This window comes from Pagrus major, chromosome 10 (genome assembly GCF_040436345.1).
Source record: "Pagrus major chromosome 10, Pma_NU_1.0".
NCBI classification, from domain to species: Eukaryota; Metazoa; Chordata; class Actinopteri; order Spariformes; family Sparidae; genus Pagrus; species Pagrus major.
Genome location: NC_133224.1, coordinates 13,692,517 through 13,713,066, shown reverse-complemented (window position 1 = coordinate 13,713,066; position 20,550 = coordinate 13,692,517). Strand labels below are relative to the sequence as shown.

The following is a 20,550-nucleotide window of genomic DNA, read 5'->3' as shown; positions in this document are numbered from 1 at the left end:
GCACTATTTGAACATTCTCCCACTTTGCTTTCTACCAGTGGTTAACACCACATGGCTGTGACAAGACAATGTAAAGATAATAAGAAGGAAACGCCTTGTTAAAGTTTTATTTTCACCTGATTTAAGTGCTACTTTGTACATTGCGTGTAACATTATGCCGAATTGCACGATGGACTGTAACCATTCTGAAATAGCTTTAATTTACGCATTAGCAAATGTGTTCACTGTAGGTGAGCAGAAAAAAAATTAAAACTGTCCGGTTTTTTGGTTGAATTTTGCAGCACACTGTTCATTCAGGAGATAGCGGCACGTATCGGCTTTAGCTAGCTGTGTCGCTTGAAAATCCTCGTTACGGAGTAAAAAACCAGCGACTCCTCCGGTGTCACAAAACAGCTAAATGTCCAAACAGAGACTTGATAAGACCGGACTGGCAGCAGATCCTCCAACTGGATACTCACCGAGTTGGCCATCCTTGAGGCCCCGCGTTACTGTTATTTCATGGAGAATTAGTTTTGAATGAGAGTAGAGGTGAGTACTGTGTGCCTATGACGGCGGACATGGTCTCTCCCGGACTGAAGTCAGACTCAAGACTTTCAAAGGCTTGCCGGCTGTCAATGACGCGTATTAACGTAGAGTAATTCCGCTGCGGACTTTCAAAATAAAACCACTGCTGTGCGACCCTTCACAGTGTACTTTACTGGACTGCAGGATACTGTTAAAGCTGTTTCTGCCACTAAGATTATCAACTCATATGTGTTAATAATTTATGGCACTTGCATGGCCTGGCCCCCATAGCCAGTATTATAGAAATAGTCCAAGAGTCCAAGTCTTTCTTCCAAGAAAGATTTAACCAAGCAGTACAAATTAACTCTTGAATTGTTTATTTATTCAGTGAACTATTCAGTTGCCTAATTGTATTTCCCAACCTCTAAATGCTCTGCCAGGAATCATATTCTAGTGATTATATTTATTTATTCCATACTTGCCAAAAAGTGGTCGAATGGAAATAAATTTAGTCTAAAAATACTCAAATCATCATTTAAAAATCCACCATATCACATTGTTGCAAGCTGGAGTCCAGGTGTGTGTTTCTTTACATTCTTATTCATGACACAGAGCGCACCAAACTGACCTTGTTCCTGTGTAAAGCAACTGTAACAGCTGCTCTTTGTAGTGCAAGCAATATCATTCATATTTCTTTTTACACAGTTGTTATTTAACTACCAGTCATTGAATACAATTGTATATGAGATGCTTGTACTGCTGGTTTGCCGTGTGTACCTGCAGCAGTTGGTTATATCTCTTTGCCACTAAAATTGTCACATATGGTATGCTGCTAAAAATAATGAAATGTGTATATTCTTGACTGGCACTGACTCTAAGTTTGGTTGAACTATTGCCAAATTAGTGAGAAAATGAAGTAAGGCTTCATTACCAGACAAACCCCTCAATGATCAAACAGTATTCTTTTCTAATCTATTATTGTCCTTTCTTTTATTTTGAACGTAAAAATCTCCTATTTCCGCAACGTCTTCCGCTCAATTCTGCTACATTAACGACGCTGAGAGGTGAAGCGCACGCGCAGCCTGGTGTACCCGCTGGGGCTGCAGACACAGCACGAGACTGAAAGAGCCAATGTGAGAAGAGCAGACATACGGACCTCCAATCAGGTGGCCGCAACCGTCCTGTAATTATGTTGCCTTCAGGTCCCAGGGGAAAACCGGCGAATGAAGCATGTTGTAACAGTTTGCATGAAAAGCCAACTTGCATGTGCGACTACATTGATTGAAATTGCTTTTACATAGATAATTCACCTCTGACTTTCCATAGAACAATCTGAAAGACAACGTTTTAGGAGCTATTTTCAAGTAAAAACGGTGTTTCCCACGGATATCACGCGAAATGATTGATAATGTGCAGATTACTGTAAATAAATAAATAAGTCCACTCTTCAGTTTTCCCATTGGTTTCTGGTCTGGATACTTTATATTTGTTGCTTGCATGTCGGCTTATAGTAATAGTAAATGGACCTCCACAGGTTGGGTATACAGCAACATGAATGATGAAATAATACCGTTGAGAAAAACATAATCTGAAATCTGCATGTTACCTTTGTATGAAAGTCCATATGTTATTATACATATTTAAATGAATGTATTTAATCAAATGGAAGCTTCAGTTTTCAGTTGCACACAAAAATATACATCAGTGAAAGAAGATTAAAACTTAAAATCCGAAGTTTTTTTTTCATGTATGAAAACTTATTATTTTCACCAAAAATAAAACTCAATTGACTAATATTTTCCAAGTCGTAATTATCACATGCTGCTTTGAACACTTTGTGTATTAATGTGCATTATTGCTCCTCAGTTTTCAGTGAGTCTCTCTGGAGAATATGATTTCAGTCTCACTGTTCATTTTAATGAGGCCACTGATAGACTGCCATACATCCCCATGTTTCACTCGTGTAACAGTCCATACGAGTGAATTATTAACCCAGCTCTTCACGTGTAGTCAGACTCTAGAGTATATATGTATGTATGCAAACGTGATATTTAAAGCTTCATTACTGAGTTGTAATGAACGTCTTGATTCTCATACTAAGATCGCTTCAGCATTATTTGCGGTCAAAATGTATGGTGTTTGAGACAAGTCGGTCTCTATCACTCTTGAACCTCGATACTCGCCGTAGTTACATGCTGGTTTGCAGGAGGCTGGATGAATGAGGTAAAGTTTGGCCAACAACATGTTTAACTTTTATGAACTTTTAACTGAGAGTCTGTTACATTTTTCATCTTACTGCAGTGGGCAGTCCAGACTTTCCTTTTTACTACGAGTGCACCTCCTGTTGAACAGCGTTAGCTTTTGTGTTGATAACTCCTGTGTAGCTTTTACTAGCCGGTTCAGCTAACTTCACTTGCTAGCTTGTTTGTTATATTTAATTTTTATTATAATTACTAAGTGGTTCCGAGTGTAGTAGCTCTTTGTCCACCAAAGGTTTGGGCTAAAGTTTTTAAGGGACTGGTTTGGTATGTGCGACACGTAGACAGCATCAGGACCACGCCAAGCTAGGAGAACGCGCCACAAGCGAACCCCATTGAAAAATCTGTCAACTTAATCTTCGTTTTCTTATTAGTAAGAATATGTAATCCACAGGACGCTACGGAAAGTATTGTCTAATGGAGCAGAAAGTATTCTTGAATACGGCATAAATATAATGTACCAAAAGATAAAGATTATAAAAATGGTTTAAAAACAAGAATGACAACAATTTGCTGTCAAGATGCGGCATGGTGGGCGACAGCAGCATCATTCTGTTAATATAACACCTGCTGGATGAAATGACGTAGGTTAACCAGCTGTATACTGAGTAATGCTTCATGTTGTATGTTGTTTAAGTAGCATAAAGCAGTCATGATAGTGACCTCGAGTGATGCTCTTCCACGACAAGTCCAAATGTCCTTTAAGGTTTTGCATAGTTTATGTTTAGCTGTCAAGGCTGTTGTGGTAGCACTGTACCTTACATGCTCATGGGGCCATGTTAGAGGTCCTGGGTCAGTGTCAGTCTTTCTTTGATTCGTCCATATGCAGTACAACGTCAGATAGTTTGTGGAGTGGTGAAACAAAACCCTTCATAAAATAACTTTCGACCATAAACAGAGTGAGGGCAGACTGGTCACTAGTTGATGGATCGTGGAGTGTGTTGTTCTCTTGGACAGATTAAGAAAAATAATAAAACATGCTAAAATGGATCACCAAATATAATTGTGTGGCCTTTGATACACCTGCTGCTAGTGAAGTCTATGTGCGGAAAACACGGCTCAGTACTCATGTAGTAATGTAGTAATGACTACTGAGTAGTCATGGGTAGGAATGTTGACATGTTGACATAGTGGCAGGTGTGATGAAAGGTGTGATAAAAAATGATTAATCTAATCCAGAATGTTTTTGGCGTGAAAATGGTATATGGTAACAGGTCACCTGTGTGCTCAAGCCTGTGCATCCATGTTCTTGTGTGGGATTTACAAAAAACAGGCCTGTTCATAAAAGCATTGCCCCACAGCACTACTAGTGGTCAAAAGCTCCACAGGGTACCTTTAATTCGTCACGTTTAAAAAAAATTTCATTTGAACTGTTGAAGTCCCTCTCAGTTTTGTTTGTTCTGATAGGATTAAATAAATTCTGTTTTAAAAAGATGCCCATCACAGTTTCCTAGAGCCCAAAGTGACATCTTCAGATGGCTTTCATTTGTCATAACTGACAAAGAAAAGCAGCAAATCCTCACATTTAAGAAGCTGGAACTCAGGCAGTGTTTGTCATTTATGCTTGACAAATGACTGAAACAATTAATAGACAATCAAAACAGCTGGCAATAAATTTTTTGTCTTTGTGTTGTTATGGCATATGTCTATTTTTGCTGTTTATCTACCATTGATTGTGTGCTGTTATTTTGAACTCTGTGTTGGAACGGCAGCATCTTTTAATCCCCTCATCCTTTAGGTGGGTCATCTGGTATGTTTCTTGTTGTAATTGAATAATTGACAAAGATTTAGGCATCTTATTATGTATTTATCGGTTGCTGTATCTATATTCCTCTATATCAGTAAATCAGGATGTGTTGCCAAGTAGTAAAATAAAACTTATAAATAACTTATCTAAATGGTCAAAAATAGTCAAGCATGTTCACTGTTGTGACCTTAAATCGGTTGTTTTAAATAATCCATTTATTTTGAAATAAAATGGAGAAAATCAGCAAATCATCACATCTAAGAGTCATCTTTGCTCAACTGAAACGACTACAACAATAAATAGATAACCATGATTGCTGTTGATTGATCTTCTTCCGATTGATTAATTCCTTTTTGTCGAATGACTAAAACGTGATAAGAAATGACCATTTATTAACCAAAACCAGCATCCAGTTTTATCAGACCTTCCAACATGGCCGTGACAGGGTGTGCGTGTGTGTTGGGCCACCTGAAAGGCCATCAAAAAGCCCATGTGCCTGGCCGGCGTGTGCAGTTTGCAGCATTGAGTGTCACACAGTAAAGCCTCAGCGGTGTCATTTCTAAAGCACTGTTGGCTCAACACTGTTGGTGCATTGTCCTCTCTTCTATTGCTAATGCAGACCTAGCAGTACAGGCCAGCCTATATTGTTTTGCTGTAAGGTAAATATGCTGTAGAAACCACTGGAACAGTTTGCTGTACAAACTTTCTATTTAGCTCTGGCTTACCAACAGTTTTTAAAATAGACAAGAGGCCAGTTAACTCTTAATGATAGGTATCACTCTCACACATGACTGAGTTGTTCTTATTAGTTTCACTGAAAAATAAGCTTCTTCCACCCATCACACTCTTCAAACTGATAACTCATTTTAAAGAGTATGAAGCTAAGATAAACAAGTAGTGACATGGAGATATTTCAGTGTCTACAAACATCAATAAATAAGCTCTTGGCAAGTTGAGTGTCAGTTTGGAGTATAGTTGTAGAGTAGCAGGTGCTGCTGACTTACCTGTTCATGTGGCCATGGAGCTGAATAGCAGTGGGAACCAGTGTAGAGTGTGTAGGAGCTCAGTGCTGGAGAGTACAGCAAAGCAGCCTGGCTTATCTGTTAGATAACAGCAGGGGGGTTGGGTTGGGTGTCTGTGTTTGGGGAGGGGGTGGCTTGGTTTAGGCTACATGAGGCTCGTATTCCCTGTGTTTATAGTAATGTTAAACCAATATATCGGTTTAGAATAGAATAGAATAGATATACTTTATTGATCCCAAGCTGGGAAATTGAGGTTTACAGATGTTCACCGGAAAATGTTGGATTAAAACGGACTAAAGAGTTATCAGTGAGGACTGATAACTCTGTCTTTTTAGATAATGGCCAATAATGTCAATTCATTTGTTATTCTTTCGCTGCATTTAAGCAACTAAATGTGTTTTTTTTCTTTTCGTTAGTTATTAATAATTCATTATTGATTTGTCAGTGCCATTTTTCTGTCTGTAAAATGTCTGAAGATAGTAAATAACACTCATCACAATTTCCCAAGGCCCAAGATGATGTCCCTAGGTTTTTTCAAAATGTATCCAGTGTCCATATAAAATTATTAAACGAGCAGAGTAGGACCCAAACATATACAGTTTATGATATCAAACAGAGACAATATCCTCATATTGTAAAGCTGTTGGCAGTAATTATAGGGCAGTTCTTTGTGAAATGACTTAAGGAGATAATATGTATAATTGCTGCATGAAAATGTCTAAAAATGACTAGACTTTTGTTATATATTTTGTTGAGTTGTGTAGTAACATTTTCTCAACTCTTTCCAACAATGTTCAAATGAAGAGAAATCCACAAGTTTATTCAAGCTAACGGTGTGTTTTATTTGCTTACCTGTTGCTATAACTTCTGGGAAAGAGGCAGAGAGGGAGGAAGGAAGTCAGTGAAAGAGACTAAATGTAATGTGATTAAACTAGAAACTAGAAAATGTAGAGTCACATCAGATATGTTTTCATCAGCAGTGGTAGTTGTTTAATTTGCTTTGCATTACTCTAAAGCCAGCAGTCTGTGTGTCTGAATCCAGGTCAACCTCTGAGTGAAGTCAGCACTCAGCAGAGACTCTGGTTCTCTCTCTTCTTTCCCCCTCTCCTCTCTGTAACGTTACGTTCATGAGGTAAAGTACATTTCCCCTCCAGATCCAGTCAGCAGTTAACATTACAGAACATAAACACCCGACAATGGAGGTCACCTCTACTGATCACTGCTGCAGTCAGGCTGATAAACAGGAGTGAAGATAAATCCACTTTTTAATCCCAAAAGTAAAAAAATAATCTCTAGGCTTTCCACCAATCTGATCGGCTATATCGGATCGGCCGATATTTTGCATTTTATGCAATTTGTGAGATCGACAACACGACAAATTTAATCAGGCACCTGGATTCAAGAAACGGAGTGTGGAAAAAGAAAAACAAACACCAAAACGGATGCTAAAGCAAACTACTTTAGACAGTACCTGTCCGTATAGCCGTGACAGTGAGAAGGCAAGGGGTGGCACAAGGAAACTTACGGAGTTTATCGTGCTGGCCGACCTGCCATTTAATATTGTGGAGAACCCCGCATTTCAACGTTTGCTGGCGTACTTTGATCCACGCAGTAAGTTGTTGCACCCATTATTTCTGTCTCAAGTTATTTTGGTTTGACCTGACTGAACTTTGAACTTACGTCTGGCCAGTCCTTGAATGCCCTCTAGAGGTCATTGATGTTTTACCCTTGCATCTCTGTCAGTTTGGGGCATGGCAAAGATTGTTAAACATTGGCAAAAATGCTTGAGAATACTTTTGTTGATACTCAGTAAACAGTAAATAAGTATATACAGTAAATTAACAAGTTATTTAAATACACATATTGCTCCCTCACGTGATCGGATCGGTGATCGGTATATTTAAACTCACTAATCGGTGATCGGCCCCAAAAATCCTGATCGTGTAAAGCCTATTGATCTCTGAGCTCTCCTTCCATCAATAAACGGATCTGGATCAGAGCAGAATCTGATGTGACTGAGTGCGTTTATTCCTCCAGAAGGTCTGGATCTGCATCTCCCACTCTCTCGTCAAGAGCTGCCCTGCTCTGAGCAGCTGAGCAGCAGTCATACCCTCCTGCTCGGCCTGGCCCAGCCCCCACAACACTCCACAAATGTCTGTTTTGTTGTTGTGATTAACAGACCCCTGGCAGCAGAAATTACATAATGTGTGTTTTAAATGACTCATTGATTATCAAAGTAGTTGTCGATTTAAATATGCTGGACGTGTGACTACAAGTGGTGATATGGAGCAATGTTTTTATTTGTGGGTTTGAAGGCATTTTGTGTTAAGCAAATCCCCCAAGATTCAGTGTTTGTTTATTTTGTCTCCTACGATAATAGGAATACATTTTTTGTATTGAGGGCTGTTGGTTCAACAAAACAAGCTAATTCAACATGTCAACTTGGGCTCAGGGAAATTGTAACGGCTGTCTTTCATGTTTCTAGTAACTTTTTTGACTTATTTTCTAACCCAACCAAACCAAAGTCAACCCAGAAATTGGCAGATTAATCAGAAATGAAAAGAAGTTGTAGTTGCAGCTTTAACTTAAAGCATGTCCTGTCCATGATGGTCAAAATACCAGTTTCAGAGGCATCCTCACCCCGAAATGAAAACAACCACCGGAGAAACATTTAGGAAATTGTTCCACATTTTGGGAAATTTTCCTTTCTTTCTCATAGTGAGATGAGAAGAAAAATATCAATCTCATGTTTGTGTATTTAGTAGGCGATTATCTTAGATTTACTTAGCACAAAGACGGCAATCAAGGAGAAACGATAACCGTTATTGTACAGAAACAGAAATGTTAAAACTATTGTTTGGGGTTTTAGGTTGTCCTTCAGTGTCCCATACAATGCTAAGCTCGGCTAAGAAAGTGAATACGTGTGTTTCAAAAAATTTCAGAGCACAAAAAGAACAAAATATTATTGACCTTCAAAAATGGTTAATTCTTTTTTATACCTTACTTTGAGAAATACAACCATGTTCTATAAGACTGTCTTTTTCAGTTAACAAATAAGACAACATTCTCAAAGGTTTAATAGTTGTCTGAACATTTGAATTTCGATTTGAATTTAAATCTGAATAAATAAGTAAACCTGATGAATTATATTCAATGCAAATATCAGGTAACATTTCCATTTCAAGGTTCATTTGTTTATTCATTAGAGTGTCACAGTCTGAGGAGTGAAGCTGCTCTGTAGTCTGGTGGTACAGCAGCAGATACTTCTGTATCTGTTGTCAGATGGCAGCAGGGTGACAGACTGTGGCTGGGTGGCTGTTGTCTTTTTGGCTGTCTTTTGATACTCACACATTTAAGTAACAAAACAATTGTATGAATTCTATACCCAGTCCTGTTGAAAACCTGTCAGATGTTCCCATTTTAAGCAGCAGCTGTGGTGTACAGGCCTCAGACAGCTGGTGGTCAGCACCTGTACAGCATATTGTCATTCCTAATGAGACAACCTGAGATGGGAAACTTGTCTGCTTAGCAACCTGTGAGTTAGTGAGTGGGGTGGTATACTGATGACTTGTGAATAATTTAATGCAAAATTATATCATGGCTGCAGGCCAATAATTTGATAACACAAGGCAGGGATCAGCTTTCAAAGGGTCACCCTCTGAACACCTCCAAGCAGTGCTTCTCCCTCGAATGTTTGCTCCCTTAATGCTGTGAAGCAACAGGCGGCGACGTCACTTAGCTTTTGTTTCAAAGGCTGACTTCCACACCACTGACATGTGATATTCTTGAGTTTAAAAGAAGGGTAGAACCACAATTTGTCCTAAAAAGGTTTCCTTTAATAGTGTTGTCTGAAAAATCGTGGAATTCTTGGAAGTGAAATAACAGAAATGGTAACCCCAGCACTCGTTACTGTCATGAAGTTTTGTTAACTCCTAATGCAGTTTCCTTGTGCTCTCAGGCATGACCAGCAGATACGATGGAGGGTTTGAAGATACGTTTTGATTTTCCCAGCCCCGTCATACAAGCCCAGGTAAGCTACTGACTCATGGTAAGATGTGGGAGTGAAGTTTTCACCCCGTCTTCTGTGATCCACACTAAGTCTTTCCTCTCCCCCAATTTCCCCCTTTAACAAATAGCAAATATACAATCTGGCAAAATTGATTTTTTTTGTTAGTCTTTGTATCATTTTCTGTTAAGAATAATATAAATGCACAACAAGGAGTTTTAAATTGGTTTTGAAACTCAATTTAATACTGATGCCTCTATGACCAGAAAATTGGTTGTTTTTGTATAGTTTTTATACAGTAGTTATTCTTAATCCCTATTAATAATCCTTGTTTTATTTTATTCACCAATCACCATCATCATATTTGTTAGTAATCATACATAGCCATAAATAGATACATTGCTTCATATTCATGCAGCCTGCAAACAGCTGTGTTGTTTTTGAAGATAGTATTAGAAATGTGTGGCATCTTTCTTCAGAAATGAACTTGCTTGCAGATCAACATCTTTATGACAGGAGGTGATGGTGCTCATACTGCTTTTGTACACAGGGGTCGCCAGAATCAACATGAAATGAAAGTTCCTTATAGCTGCTTTAAATTCATTCATTAATTCGTTCATTCATTCATTTGTTTTGTGTTTGTTTAAGGAGTTGGGGGGCTTTTAAGCCTAGCTTAGCATTAAGACTGAAATCAGGGCCTATCTCTGTCCAAAGATCAAAAACACACCTTCCAACACAGTCTGTAAAGCTCACTAATGAACATCTTGTATCTTGCTTTCTATACACAAACAGAAATGTAACACAACAGTTTGTTGTTGTACTGTGATGAAACTAAACCCCACCTCAGTACCTATGCTCTTATCACTTGAGCTTCTTCCACCCACCATCATTTTGTGTGTCAGATGTCTCTGTGACTTGAAGTTGCCTGTAGTCAGGGTTAGGCTGTAGTTTCTGGTCAGCATGGATTAAGAGTGACCAGTTTTCATGACAAAAAACATATCAAACATCAGGTCAGGAAAAGTGCCTGTCTGGTTATTTGTGTGTAGAAGGAGCCAGAAACAGTTTTGTCATGTTAGCCAATGAGTGAGCTGGGATAGCACTTCTAAAAATGGTGTTCACCTTTCAAACCTACAGAAGGTGAATGTTTGATAGGAAAAAGACATATTTTTAGTGGTGCGTCACGTAAAGATACAATATGTAACATTTCAGCATAAAAAAGGGTAAAATCCACTCGACCTTTGTTGTTTATTTTGTTGCTTTGTGCGCTCACATTGTCACAAATGTTTCCAACTATGTTCAAACCCAGAAAAATCCACAAATTTACTCAAGCTTAAGGTGTTTTTCATTTGGTTGCCTGTAGGTATGACTTCCGTGAGAGAGTTTTCAGTGAGAGCAAAAACAACTTGCATGATGACACTACTTAAGTTATTTCTTCTGTTTTGTTTTTATTGAGAGGCTCCCAGTTGCAGAAATGATATATTGTGTGTTTAAATGGCTAATAAAGCAATAAAAAAAATCTCTCAAAAAACAGTGCCTGATTTAATCAAGAATGAACTGTACATGATGGCATGTTTTTTGTTTTCCAGACGGTGAGAAATCTTGTTGCTGCCGTGCTAAAGGAGAAAGGACCAAATGGGCAAATTACACAGTCCTCCATCCAGGTGAGTTGCGTATCAAAATAATGTTTTTTTTGTGGCATAAAGGCTCCATGACATGGCTTCTTTACTCTGAAGTGTAAAGTAATTCCTATTGTAACCTGATGTTTGGGCATAACCCTAAACAGTAAGGGTCCATTCTCAAGTGCTACCATCTTCATCAACAACTGAATAACTCCTCATAGATTAGTCAAAGTCATTTTGAATGGTACCTTTGAGCTAGATCTGGATTTAAACCTTGAAGTGTGTGTGTGTGTGTGTGTGTGTGTGTGTGTGTGTGTGTTGTTATTGTGTATCAGGGTCCAGCGTTGGAAGCTCTGTGGCAGCAGTGCTGCAGTGACTATGCTCTGGTGCGATCAGCCTGCTGCGATGCCCTGGTGCTGCTGGTGGATCAAGGCCACGCAGACCTGAACTACGTCCTCAACAGTGTCCTCAACCTCCTTCCCTCTGCCAGGTACATGAAACACAGTCAAGTCACATCTTGTCTGAGTGACGGCATCGTCCCTGTAAACGCAGTGTAATGGGTTCTTCAATAGAGCTCTATTTGGAATTTGGAAGTAAAATCTTTCACTTCTATTATTTAAGTTTTTGTTGATTAAAAATAATAGGGACAAAGATGACTAAATATGACAACTTCCCATGGACTTGAGTTGAGGACTAAGGCTAAATTAAACAAACACACAAAAACAAAGGCAGGCAAAGCAGCTTACAGTTACAGTTACTAGTGTACTTGTACTTACATGGCGCATGTACTGCAGGTAACAAAGCACCTCTATGCAGAAGCATAACTAAGCTTTTAGTAATAGGACACTGTCACATTGTCCTTGCCACCTCTGCTGACTTGCATCCATTAATTCCTCTTACTGTATATCCTGACCATCAGAGCAGGAGGATCAAGTCCAACTGCAAAGTGACCTTTTCTATACAACATATATAACTTACATAGACTGATCTTATATAGAAAATGTTGAATCGGCATCTTGCATGATTTCCTATGGCTGTTGGGACAAAAAATACTTGCCAATGTTTTTATATTGACATATCACAAACTTCCCCTCAGCTCTGTAGTGGTTTTGATTCACCTCTCTCTCATCTACCTGGTTTCCATCAGCAAGGCAGCTGTTTCCAGTGAAAGGCTCATAAACCCTTTGTAGACTACCTGCTCAGCAGACATAGTTAGAGACTAGCTGGTGAACATAATGGACCATTCAGCAGCTAAAGAGCCACATATATCACTCAGATGGAGACCAAACCAAAGCTAAAAGAGGACAAGAAGGACAGCGACTCCAAGTGAATGTTAATGTTGCCCTGTAACTGTAAATAAACTAAAGTCAGCTATCAAGTTCACAATAACAACTTTTTATGATAATAAACCAGGTTGTTGCGCTGCTCCCAAGTGGTTAAAAATCATCAGTCAATGAGATGGATGACACTGACTGGACAGCATTCAGTTTTTAATCAGTGGTTATACACATCAGTCAACCTGATCAGTTATTTTTCATAGTTGTAGTTAAAACTTCAGAAATGGTCATTTTTACATTCACATTTGTTTAGTTGTAAAGAAACCCAAAGATGTTGATCATGTTAATCAGTGAGCTTTAAAGATGTAGGTAGGTAGACAGACTGGTAGACAGGCTAGCAGTTTGCCCTTGCTTCTGGTATTAATTTTAAGCTAGGCTAACTACATCCTGACTCCAACTTTGTACTCAGCACAGACCAACTGATCTTCTCTGAGCGACTGAGCAAAAAAGCTAATTTCCCAAAGAAAATAACCTTTCCTCTTCCATTGTGTTGTTTTGTTTCCTAACATTCTCTGTGTTCTGTTTTTGACCTGAACTGTGAACAGAAATGTCCAGGGGCTGATAAAGGTCATTGGACGGCTGCTACAGATGCAGGCAGACCAGAGAGACAGAGAAACACACTTCACCTGTCCATACTCTATCAGGTCAGTCTTTGTCATATACTCAGTACGTTAGCTTGTGTAGTGTCTGGTATAATACATATCTATTTCCTTTATCTTTGACTGTTGTGTTGTTTAATCCATCATTATCACACATGTAGGTGTGAAGACATCATTTTCTCCGACTTCTTCAGAGCTCTGCAGAGAACTGTTTTCACAGGCTGAGTGCTACTAACCATAACTGGTAACTTAATATGTACCATCAGTGAAAAATTGGTGGGCGGAGGCCCTTAATGTGTGAACTCCACTTCATCAAAACAGACCCGCTTCACATAATACCTGTAGACTATTCAACAAACCTCAAACTTAAAACAACCAACATAACATTTTCACCAAAAAGAAACAAGCAACAGACTTTAAACAAGCAGCGAATTACATCAAATAATCAATTAGTGTTGTTCAGTAACAGGACCTGTGCATTCAGCGGTCAAATAGTCCTTAATCCTCTTTTATAATCTTCCATAAATAATACAATAATCAAGTTTCTTTCTCTCTCTTGGTGTCATCTTGGTGTCTCTGTAGCTCACACCAAGATGAAGGTGCAAACACTTTATTCACTGTCACACAGTGTTATGGTTGGTCTGCTTGCTTTCACACAAACAAACCACATCAGGAGACCGAGTCCCGGCTTTTTTTAAAGTGGTCTCATGCTGCTTATTTAGTTTGCAGCAGAGTTGTATAAAAAGATTTAACTCCATTCCAACTCCAACTTTACCTTATCCATGTAGGTAAAAAATAAAAAATGCATCATGTAAATCAGTGAGTGGTGGTGGATGTATGTTTGAACTTTGGACGGAACCAGTCTAGCTGGTGACATTTTGACACGTTACATTAGGAAATACACAGGTGTAGATAATTAAATGAACAATGGTTGAACTCCATTTAACTTACTGCTCACTGCCCATAAATCCCAGGGGATACACAAACCTCCCTTCCTGGGAAAAATACGATTCCTGCACATCTTGTTATTAAAACAGTAAGAGCAGTTACTTTGAGAAATATTTGAAGTATTGGAAATTAAGTCAGACTTACCTAAATGTAATGCAACAGAATGATGCTTTAACTAAAAGGGGCACAAAGTGGCTCTGTCGAAAGATGGTTGAGTCTCATTCACAGGTAGTCAAATACCGACGCTTTGGGTTGAGATTCGGACTGACCACCCATCCCAGACGTCAGTATTTGACTGACTAGGGGAATGAGCCTCAACAATCATATTGTGCACCATCAGAACATATCTTTTTCATTCCAGACAGACATTGATTAGATGCTTTTGTTAAGAGAACAGTCTTGATTTGATAATGTAGATGATACTGTTACTATAAGAGCTTGTTTCTTTGTGGTACAGGTCAGTGTAACTGGTTGAATATCCCCAGGCAGATAGTGTCTAGTATAGTGTTGTGCTCCTGCTGGAGCCTGGATGGAGCCCCCTCTTCCTCCTCCCCCCTCCAGTCTTAGATCTGCACCTCTGCCAAGATCCTGGGGCCTCCTTAATCAGTTACAGCGGGTGATAAAAAGACTGTGCTGCTTTGTCTTTTTTCTTTTCCTTTTTCCTTCATGTTTCCCTTCCTCCCTCCTGCTCTCCATGTTTCTCCCTCCACCTCTGACACCCTTTCCACCTTTTTTTCCCTGGCTCCCTCTTGACCTCTCTTTCCCCACATCTCTAACCCTTCATTCTCTCTCTCCTACAGTCTTCCCCTTCTTGCCATTGTCCTTTTCTTTCTCATTCTGTCTTCATCGCTGTCTCTGCTGTCTGCTTCTGTCTGGCGGCCTGAACCTCCCTGGTGGGAAGATGAATGTGTTGATGGCAGCAGGGTGGCGCCGTTGGCCTGGAAGTCTGGCCCTTCATTGGTCGTTGGGCCTGGCACTGCTGGGTAACTGTAAATGCTGCGGGATTAATGGAGGATGCATACTGGTGCCCATTGTTGACCGTCTGCTCGCCGCTGCCCTGTGCAAGCTGCCACCGAGACTCCGAGCCACTTCAGCCCCCAGCAGGATCAGGGAAGGTTCAGTCCGCCACACCAGCTCATTACTCATGTGCTGTTAGTCTGGCTGGAGTAGTGTAGTCTGCCCTGACTGTCCCCTGCAGGCTTTCCCACATACTCAATGTATATGGCCTGCCTGCTCAGGTACAAGGAAATGTAATCCACACATTTATATTGAAATATGTGTCAATGTTACAATGATGTGCATTGATAATGCTGAATAAATAGATATTCAATCAATAACCATTTTATTGAACTCATGTCCAACCACATGTGTTTGCAACACGTCCTTATACCTAAAGGACTGAATAGGCCGATTGGCAGCAATTCAAAAAACGACCTATATCAGCGTTCCCATAACAACATGACAGTGCAGTGTATCTGTATCTTCGTTGTACAGTCACAGTTTAATTAGGCTTACGTAAGAAAAATACCTTGTGAGGTGTAGGCACAGATCATGGTTTGGGTTCAAATAAGGACAAAAAGATTAAATGTGTAAGATATCTGCATCAAAATGTCTTAAAATGACGAGGCCTTTGTTATATATGTTGTTGAATTTTTTACTGACATTATCACAAATGTATCCAACAATGTTCAAACCAGAGAAATCCACAAGTTTACTGAAGGTAATGGTGCGTTTCATTTCATCACAGCTAGATTTACTGTACATTAGCCGTAAGCTAGTGAGCAATGGCATGCACCGAGGGTGTGTATTTCAATTCAGGTCAACCTCTCACTAAACTTAGCAAGCACCAGAGTTTACTCTCGTTTAAGTACCCCTTAAATTTGGTTATTAAAGATTTCAAGCCAAGTCATGCTCTGAGTGAGACATTTTACAACTTGAATGGCACTCAGTAGAGCGCATACTCCCCTCCCCTTTATCTACATCAAATTGTCCTCAAATCCATCAAATCTCCCAATGTTAAAGAAAGTGATAAAAAATTCCCGCATCCCTCCCTTTACCTGGATCCACACCAGAAGTTAATGGGGTCTGTAGTGGGCCGAGACCCATCCTCCATCTAAGTTTTGTTGAAATCCATTCAGTAGTTTTTGTGTAATTCTGCTGTCAAACCAACAAACCAGTGGACATGGGTGATAACATAACTTTTTGGACGGAGGTAGACTGTACTAGTTGAAACTAATAAGCTCACCAAGGTTATAACCAGCCCTAGTCAATGAGCTAGCCTTTCATGTACATGCATGGTTCTTGTCATGCATGAACAAATCTAAAGCTTATGGAAAAGTAACATGTTTTGCTTCCTCGGCTTCAGTTCTGCTCATTATTGACATGAAATACAGGGCTAAACTTTCTACAAGTCTGTGCTTGTTTGTGAGACATTTAAGACTAATGATTAACTAATGATTAATTTCATTATTGATTAATCTGCTGATTTACACCGATCAGACACAACATTTAAACCACTGACAGGTCATGTGAACATTGATCATCTCGTTACAATGCAATGTTCTGCTGGGAAACCTTATGTAGTGGCATTCATGTGGACACCATTTGACACTCACCGTCCATCCAAACACCGTTATGGACCAAATACACCCCCTCATGGCAACAGCACTCCCAGATGGCAGTGAACCTGCTTCACCTGAGTGGGAAGCTGGGCGTTACAGCAGACTGCTCTTACCTGGCCCATTTGTCTGCCAGCACTCTGATTTAGCTGTGAACTTGGAGTTGAACTCAAAGGAGGAAGGATCCAGCCTTGACTTCCTGCCTCCTCCTTTGTGTGGCAGCTGAAAAGAAGGGGACGTTGTTAGAGGCTGATGGATGGGCGCTGTATTGAAGCTGAGGGTTTGTAGATGGCTGCAGGGAACCTGAGGAGGGGGGACGGAGATGGTCAGACAGATTACACCATGTGAAGAGTGGGAAGAAAGGTTTGGAGGAGGGGGGGGTGTTCAGCCTCTGAGTAGTCCATGTCTGGGCCACACGGCAGGCTGTCACAGGCACAGACATCCAGCCTCTGAACTTCCTTCCTACATTAGATATGTGCTGATTGATGGAACGCATTGGTTAAGTGGACCTGATGGAGGTGTTCACCCTCACCTTGTTGTGTTAACCTCTGGCCTGTCTGTGGGCTGGAATCTTGACAATACACAGAGACTTCACCTTGGATTTGACCTCAGTGTTTTGTCTGGACTTAATGGGTTTTAGTAAATCCAAGAGTAATGGAGGCTTGTTTGCACACACAGGACAGGACAGGTGGAGGAGGGGAAAACTTGGCAATGGTGTTATGGAGACCCTAAGATTTTAAATGACTGTATTTAATTAAAAATAATAAGCAAACATGAATAGTGTGAAGATGTAATCTGAAAATAGAGTTTGAACAACTCAAACACAGTGAGACCTCTTCTCTCCCGCTGTAAGTGATAAGTCAATGTCATGAATTCACATTCTGCAGTTAATCTTTCATTCTTATTATATTAATACTTTAAAGATATAATATGGAACATTTCTGCTTTGAAACATCTCAAAACAACTAGACCTTTGGTATATACACCAGTCAGACACAGCATTACAACCACTGACAGGTGAAGTAAAGACAAAAACAGTGATCAACTTGTTACAATTAAATGTTCTTCAGGAGAAACCATAGTTCCTGGCATTCATGTAGATACCCCACATGCACCACCGAGCCAAACACCATTGCAGACCAAGTACCCTGCCCTCATGGCACCAGCTCCCCCAGATGGCAGTGCCCCCACCCCCCAGCAGGACAACGCAACCTGCCATACCACAAAAACTGCTCAGGAATGGCCAGAGGATCATGACAAAGAGCTCAAGGCGTCAACCAGTAAATCAGTACAAACAACTTGGTCTGCTTGGATGACGTCATTCCTGTTTCACTTCTAGCATGTGTGATCTTCTAAAGTGTGATCAGCTGTCACTTGTCAGTCATGTAGTGTGCAAACCACAACGACTGCAAGACTCCTGATTACAATACAGAACGTTGTGTAGTGTGAACAGCACAGCAATCTGACAACTTCAAAAGGTAATTTCAAATTTTGCAATTTAAAAAAAAAAAAGTACAGGGTACGGCATCAAAATCTTTTGGCCATGCTAGCAAACTTGATCAGTTGGTCCACTATTTTGTTCAAGACTGAAATATCTCAACAACTTTTGCATGGATTGCCATGATATTTTATATACAGTAGATGTTCATTGTCACCGGAGGATGAATTGTGGTGACTTTGGTCAAGACTCAACTGTGGTCATGTGGTTTGTGGAGTGAATAAAGGTCTCCATACAATGTGTCCCAATTAATCTGGCTGCCATCCCTCGAGTGCCACCATGTGAATTTTTGGACTTTAGTGACATGTCTGCATATATTTTTCATTATCATCATCACCGAGATGATTTGTGATTTGTTTTCATCTAACAAATCCAGTAACATCTGCGTCACATGCATGAGATTAAAATCAGAATTGGGAGACTGTGATGTGAACATGGCCTTTGCTCTGTCCCGTTGTTTTTGCAGGAGCAGTCCTCACCCATACATCACTGCCCTGGAAAACCGAGTGGACTGCTGGTCGGCTCTGCTGCTGGAGATTGATGACTTCATTCAGCAGGCTGCTGACAGGTTAGCATGGCTGCAACAGAGGCCTTGCACCCTCCATACAATCAGTCGCTCCTTCACCACATGAATTTCAAAGCCATCTGTGAAGAGCACCCCATGCCAAATAACTCATCACACCAATGTCAGCTGTTATTATGCAGTACGGACAAAAACATATACACTCCTTTGCAAATACAGTATGGATGAGGTGCCTTACAAGGCTGAGGCCTGAGAAAGTTTCAGGTTCACGCGTGTCAAGTGGTATTGACCTTTGAAGGCAGCTTGATATTAGGTAACATTATGTGATGACACTGGATTGTATTTTTGATGAGAGCTGGAGCTGCTTATTAACACACTTGTATGTATATGTTCTGCAGAAATGAACCAGCCTACATCACCATGCTGGTCCCCTTCCTGCGATACCTTTACTGTGAACCTCAGAGACAACCTCAGCACACCCTCCTGCGACACAGTCTCCTCGGGGTGCTGCTGCCTGTACATCCAGGAGCTGGATCAGTACTCCAGAACAAGGACCAGGATAAGACTTCCCCAGTGTCTGACAGCCTGCTGCACTGCCTCTGTCAGCTGGTGCCACACATGCAGGTGACACACTGATGTCTGGTGTTCATTAAGGCAACAATCCATGAGAGGCGAACATCAATAACTGACTCAAATTATTTGATTTGAGGTTATTATAAAGAAATTTTAACAAAATAATGTCCAACATAGCTTCACATCGTGTTTTGCAATGGGACTTCTCTGCCCAAAGGGAGTGATACATTGAATTCAAATATTTTTGGAGCACTGGAGTAGCAGCATTGGGTTGAATTTATCTTTGAACAATATGTTGTGAGGGAACGAGTGATCTACTTCTCGGTGGAGGAAAAAAAACAAAGCATTAAGGCACTGTTGTGTTGTCCTGTGTGATGACAGGTGGACAGCGTGGAGGCGGTGCTGGAGCTGTGTGGATTCATCAGCGCTCTTCTTCAGGGTCTCGTCTCGGCCTCTGAGGAGCACTGGAGGACTGAGAGAGTCGGGCTGCTTCTGCAGCTGCTCTGTGCCTGTCAGCGCTGCCTTAGCTTAAACGGAGACTGTCGACCTCTTCTCAACTTATTACAGAAGCTCCTGCCTGTCTGCCAACAGGTGACACAGCAACATTTATGATCCAGTAACATTTTTGATCATTATTATTTTATTTTTGTCATATTACACCAACACACACTACAGAAAATTGTGTGTATCATCGTTATCTGTGCTGTGTCTGACCTTGATTTTTCTTTTGTAGGAGCTGCCATTGGATGAGCTGTTGATGGGTGTGGCCCTGCTCCTGCTAGAGGCCCCTGCAGCTCAGCAGAGTGGCCTGCTCTCTCTGGGTAAATACTGTGGCCAACGTCTAATGAGTTAACTAGTCATCACTGGTGCCTTTTTCACTACAGTACAAACATGTATCAGGGCTAGTTATCTATACTTCATGAGATTTCAACATATTTACTGTATGTATTTTGAGCGCTAGTTTTATTAGGCTAAATTCAAGAGAGAGAGCCAGAATAATTTCACATCTTATTTGCTGAATTAAGAGTTTGTTTCAACCATATTGGTGATTGCTGGAACAGTGGAAAGACTAATCAAGATGATTTTGGTGAGTTTTATATAGTTTCTGGCAAGTTTAAATTGAGTGTATTTTATGATGATCTGCGAGGTGAAATTACTGTTTTTGTTAATGGAGTCTGGTGGTTCTGAGGAGAGCTATATAGTGTTTGTTTCTGGTTAAACTCTTTTACAGAAAGGTCTAACATTGTAGGGATCCTTTCCATAATGTTGTCAGATACTTAAAATATCAATCTGAGCTT

At 40.3% G+C, this 20,550-nt stretch overlaps 2 protein-coding genes across 2 annotated transcripts in view; one reads left to right on the top strand and one right to left on the bottom strand.

The window, feature by feature from the left end:
* Positions 1-544, bottom strand: part of mllt3 (MLLT3 super elongation complex subunit) — a 58,355-nt gene extending 57,811 nt beyond the window's left edge. The window contains exon 1 of the mRNA XM_073474509.1: positions 459-544. Within this exon, the coding sequence (XP_073330610.1) occupies positions 459-470 (12 nt within the window). The 5' untranslated portion in view covers positions 471-544. The remainder of the gene's footprint in view (positions 1-458) is intronic.
* A 2,062-nt stretch (positions 545-2,606) lies between these two features.
* Positions 2,607-20,550, top strand: part of focad (focadhesin) — a 49,083-nt gene continuing 31,139 nt past the window's right edge. Inside the window, exons 1-9 of the mRNA XM_073475388.1 lie at positions 2,607-2,727; positions 9,490-9,561; positions 11,124-11,198; positions 11,492-11,646; positions 13,039-13,137; positions 18,623-18,724; positions 19,078-19,303; positions 19,634-19,843; positions 19,986-20,073. Of these exons, the coding sequence (XP_073331489.1) occupies positions 9,508-9,561; positions 11,124-11,198; positions 11,492-11,646; positions 13,039-13,137; positions 18,623-18,724; positions 19,078-19,303; positions 19,634-19,843; positions 19,986-20,073 (1,009 nt within the window). The 5' untranslated portion in view covers positions 2,607-2,727; positions 9,490-9,507. The remainder of the gene's footprint in view (positions 2,728-9,489; positions 9,562-11,123; positions 11,199-11,491; positions 11,647-13,038; positions 13,138-18,622; positions 18,725-19,077; positions 19,304-19,633; positions 19,844-19,985; positions 20,074-20,550) is intronic.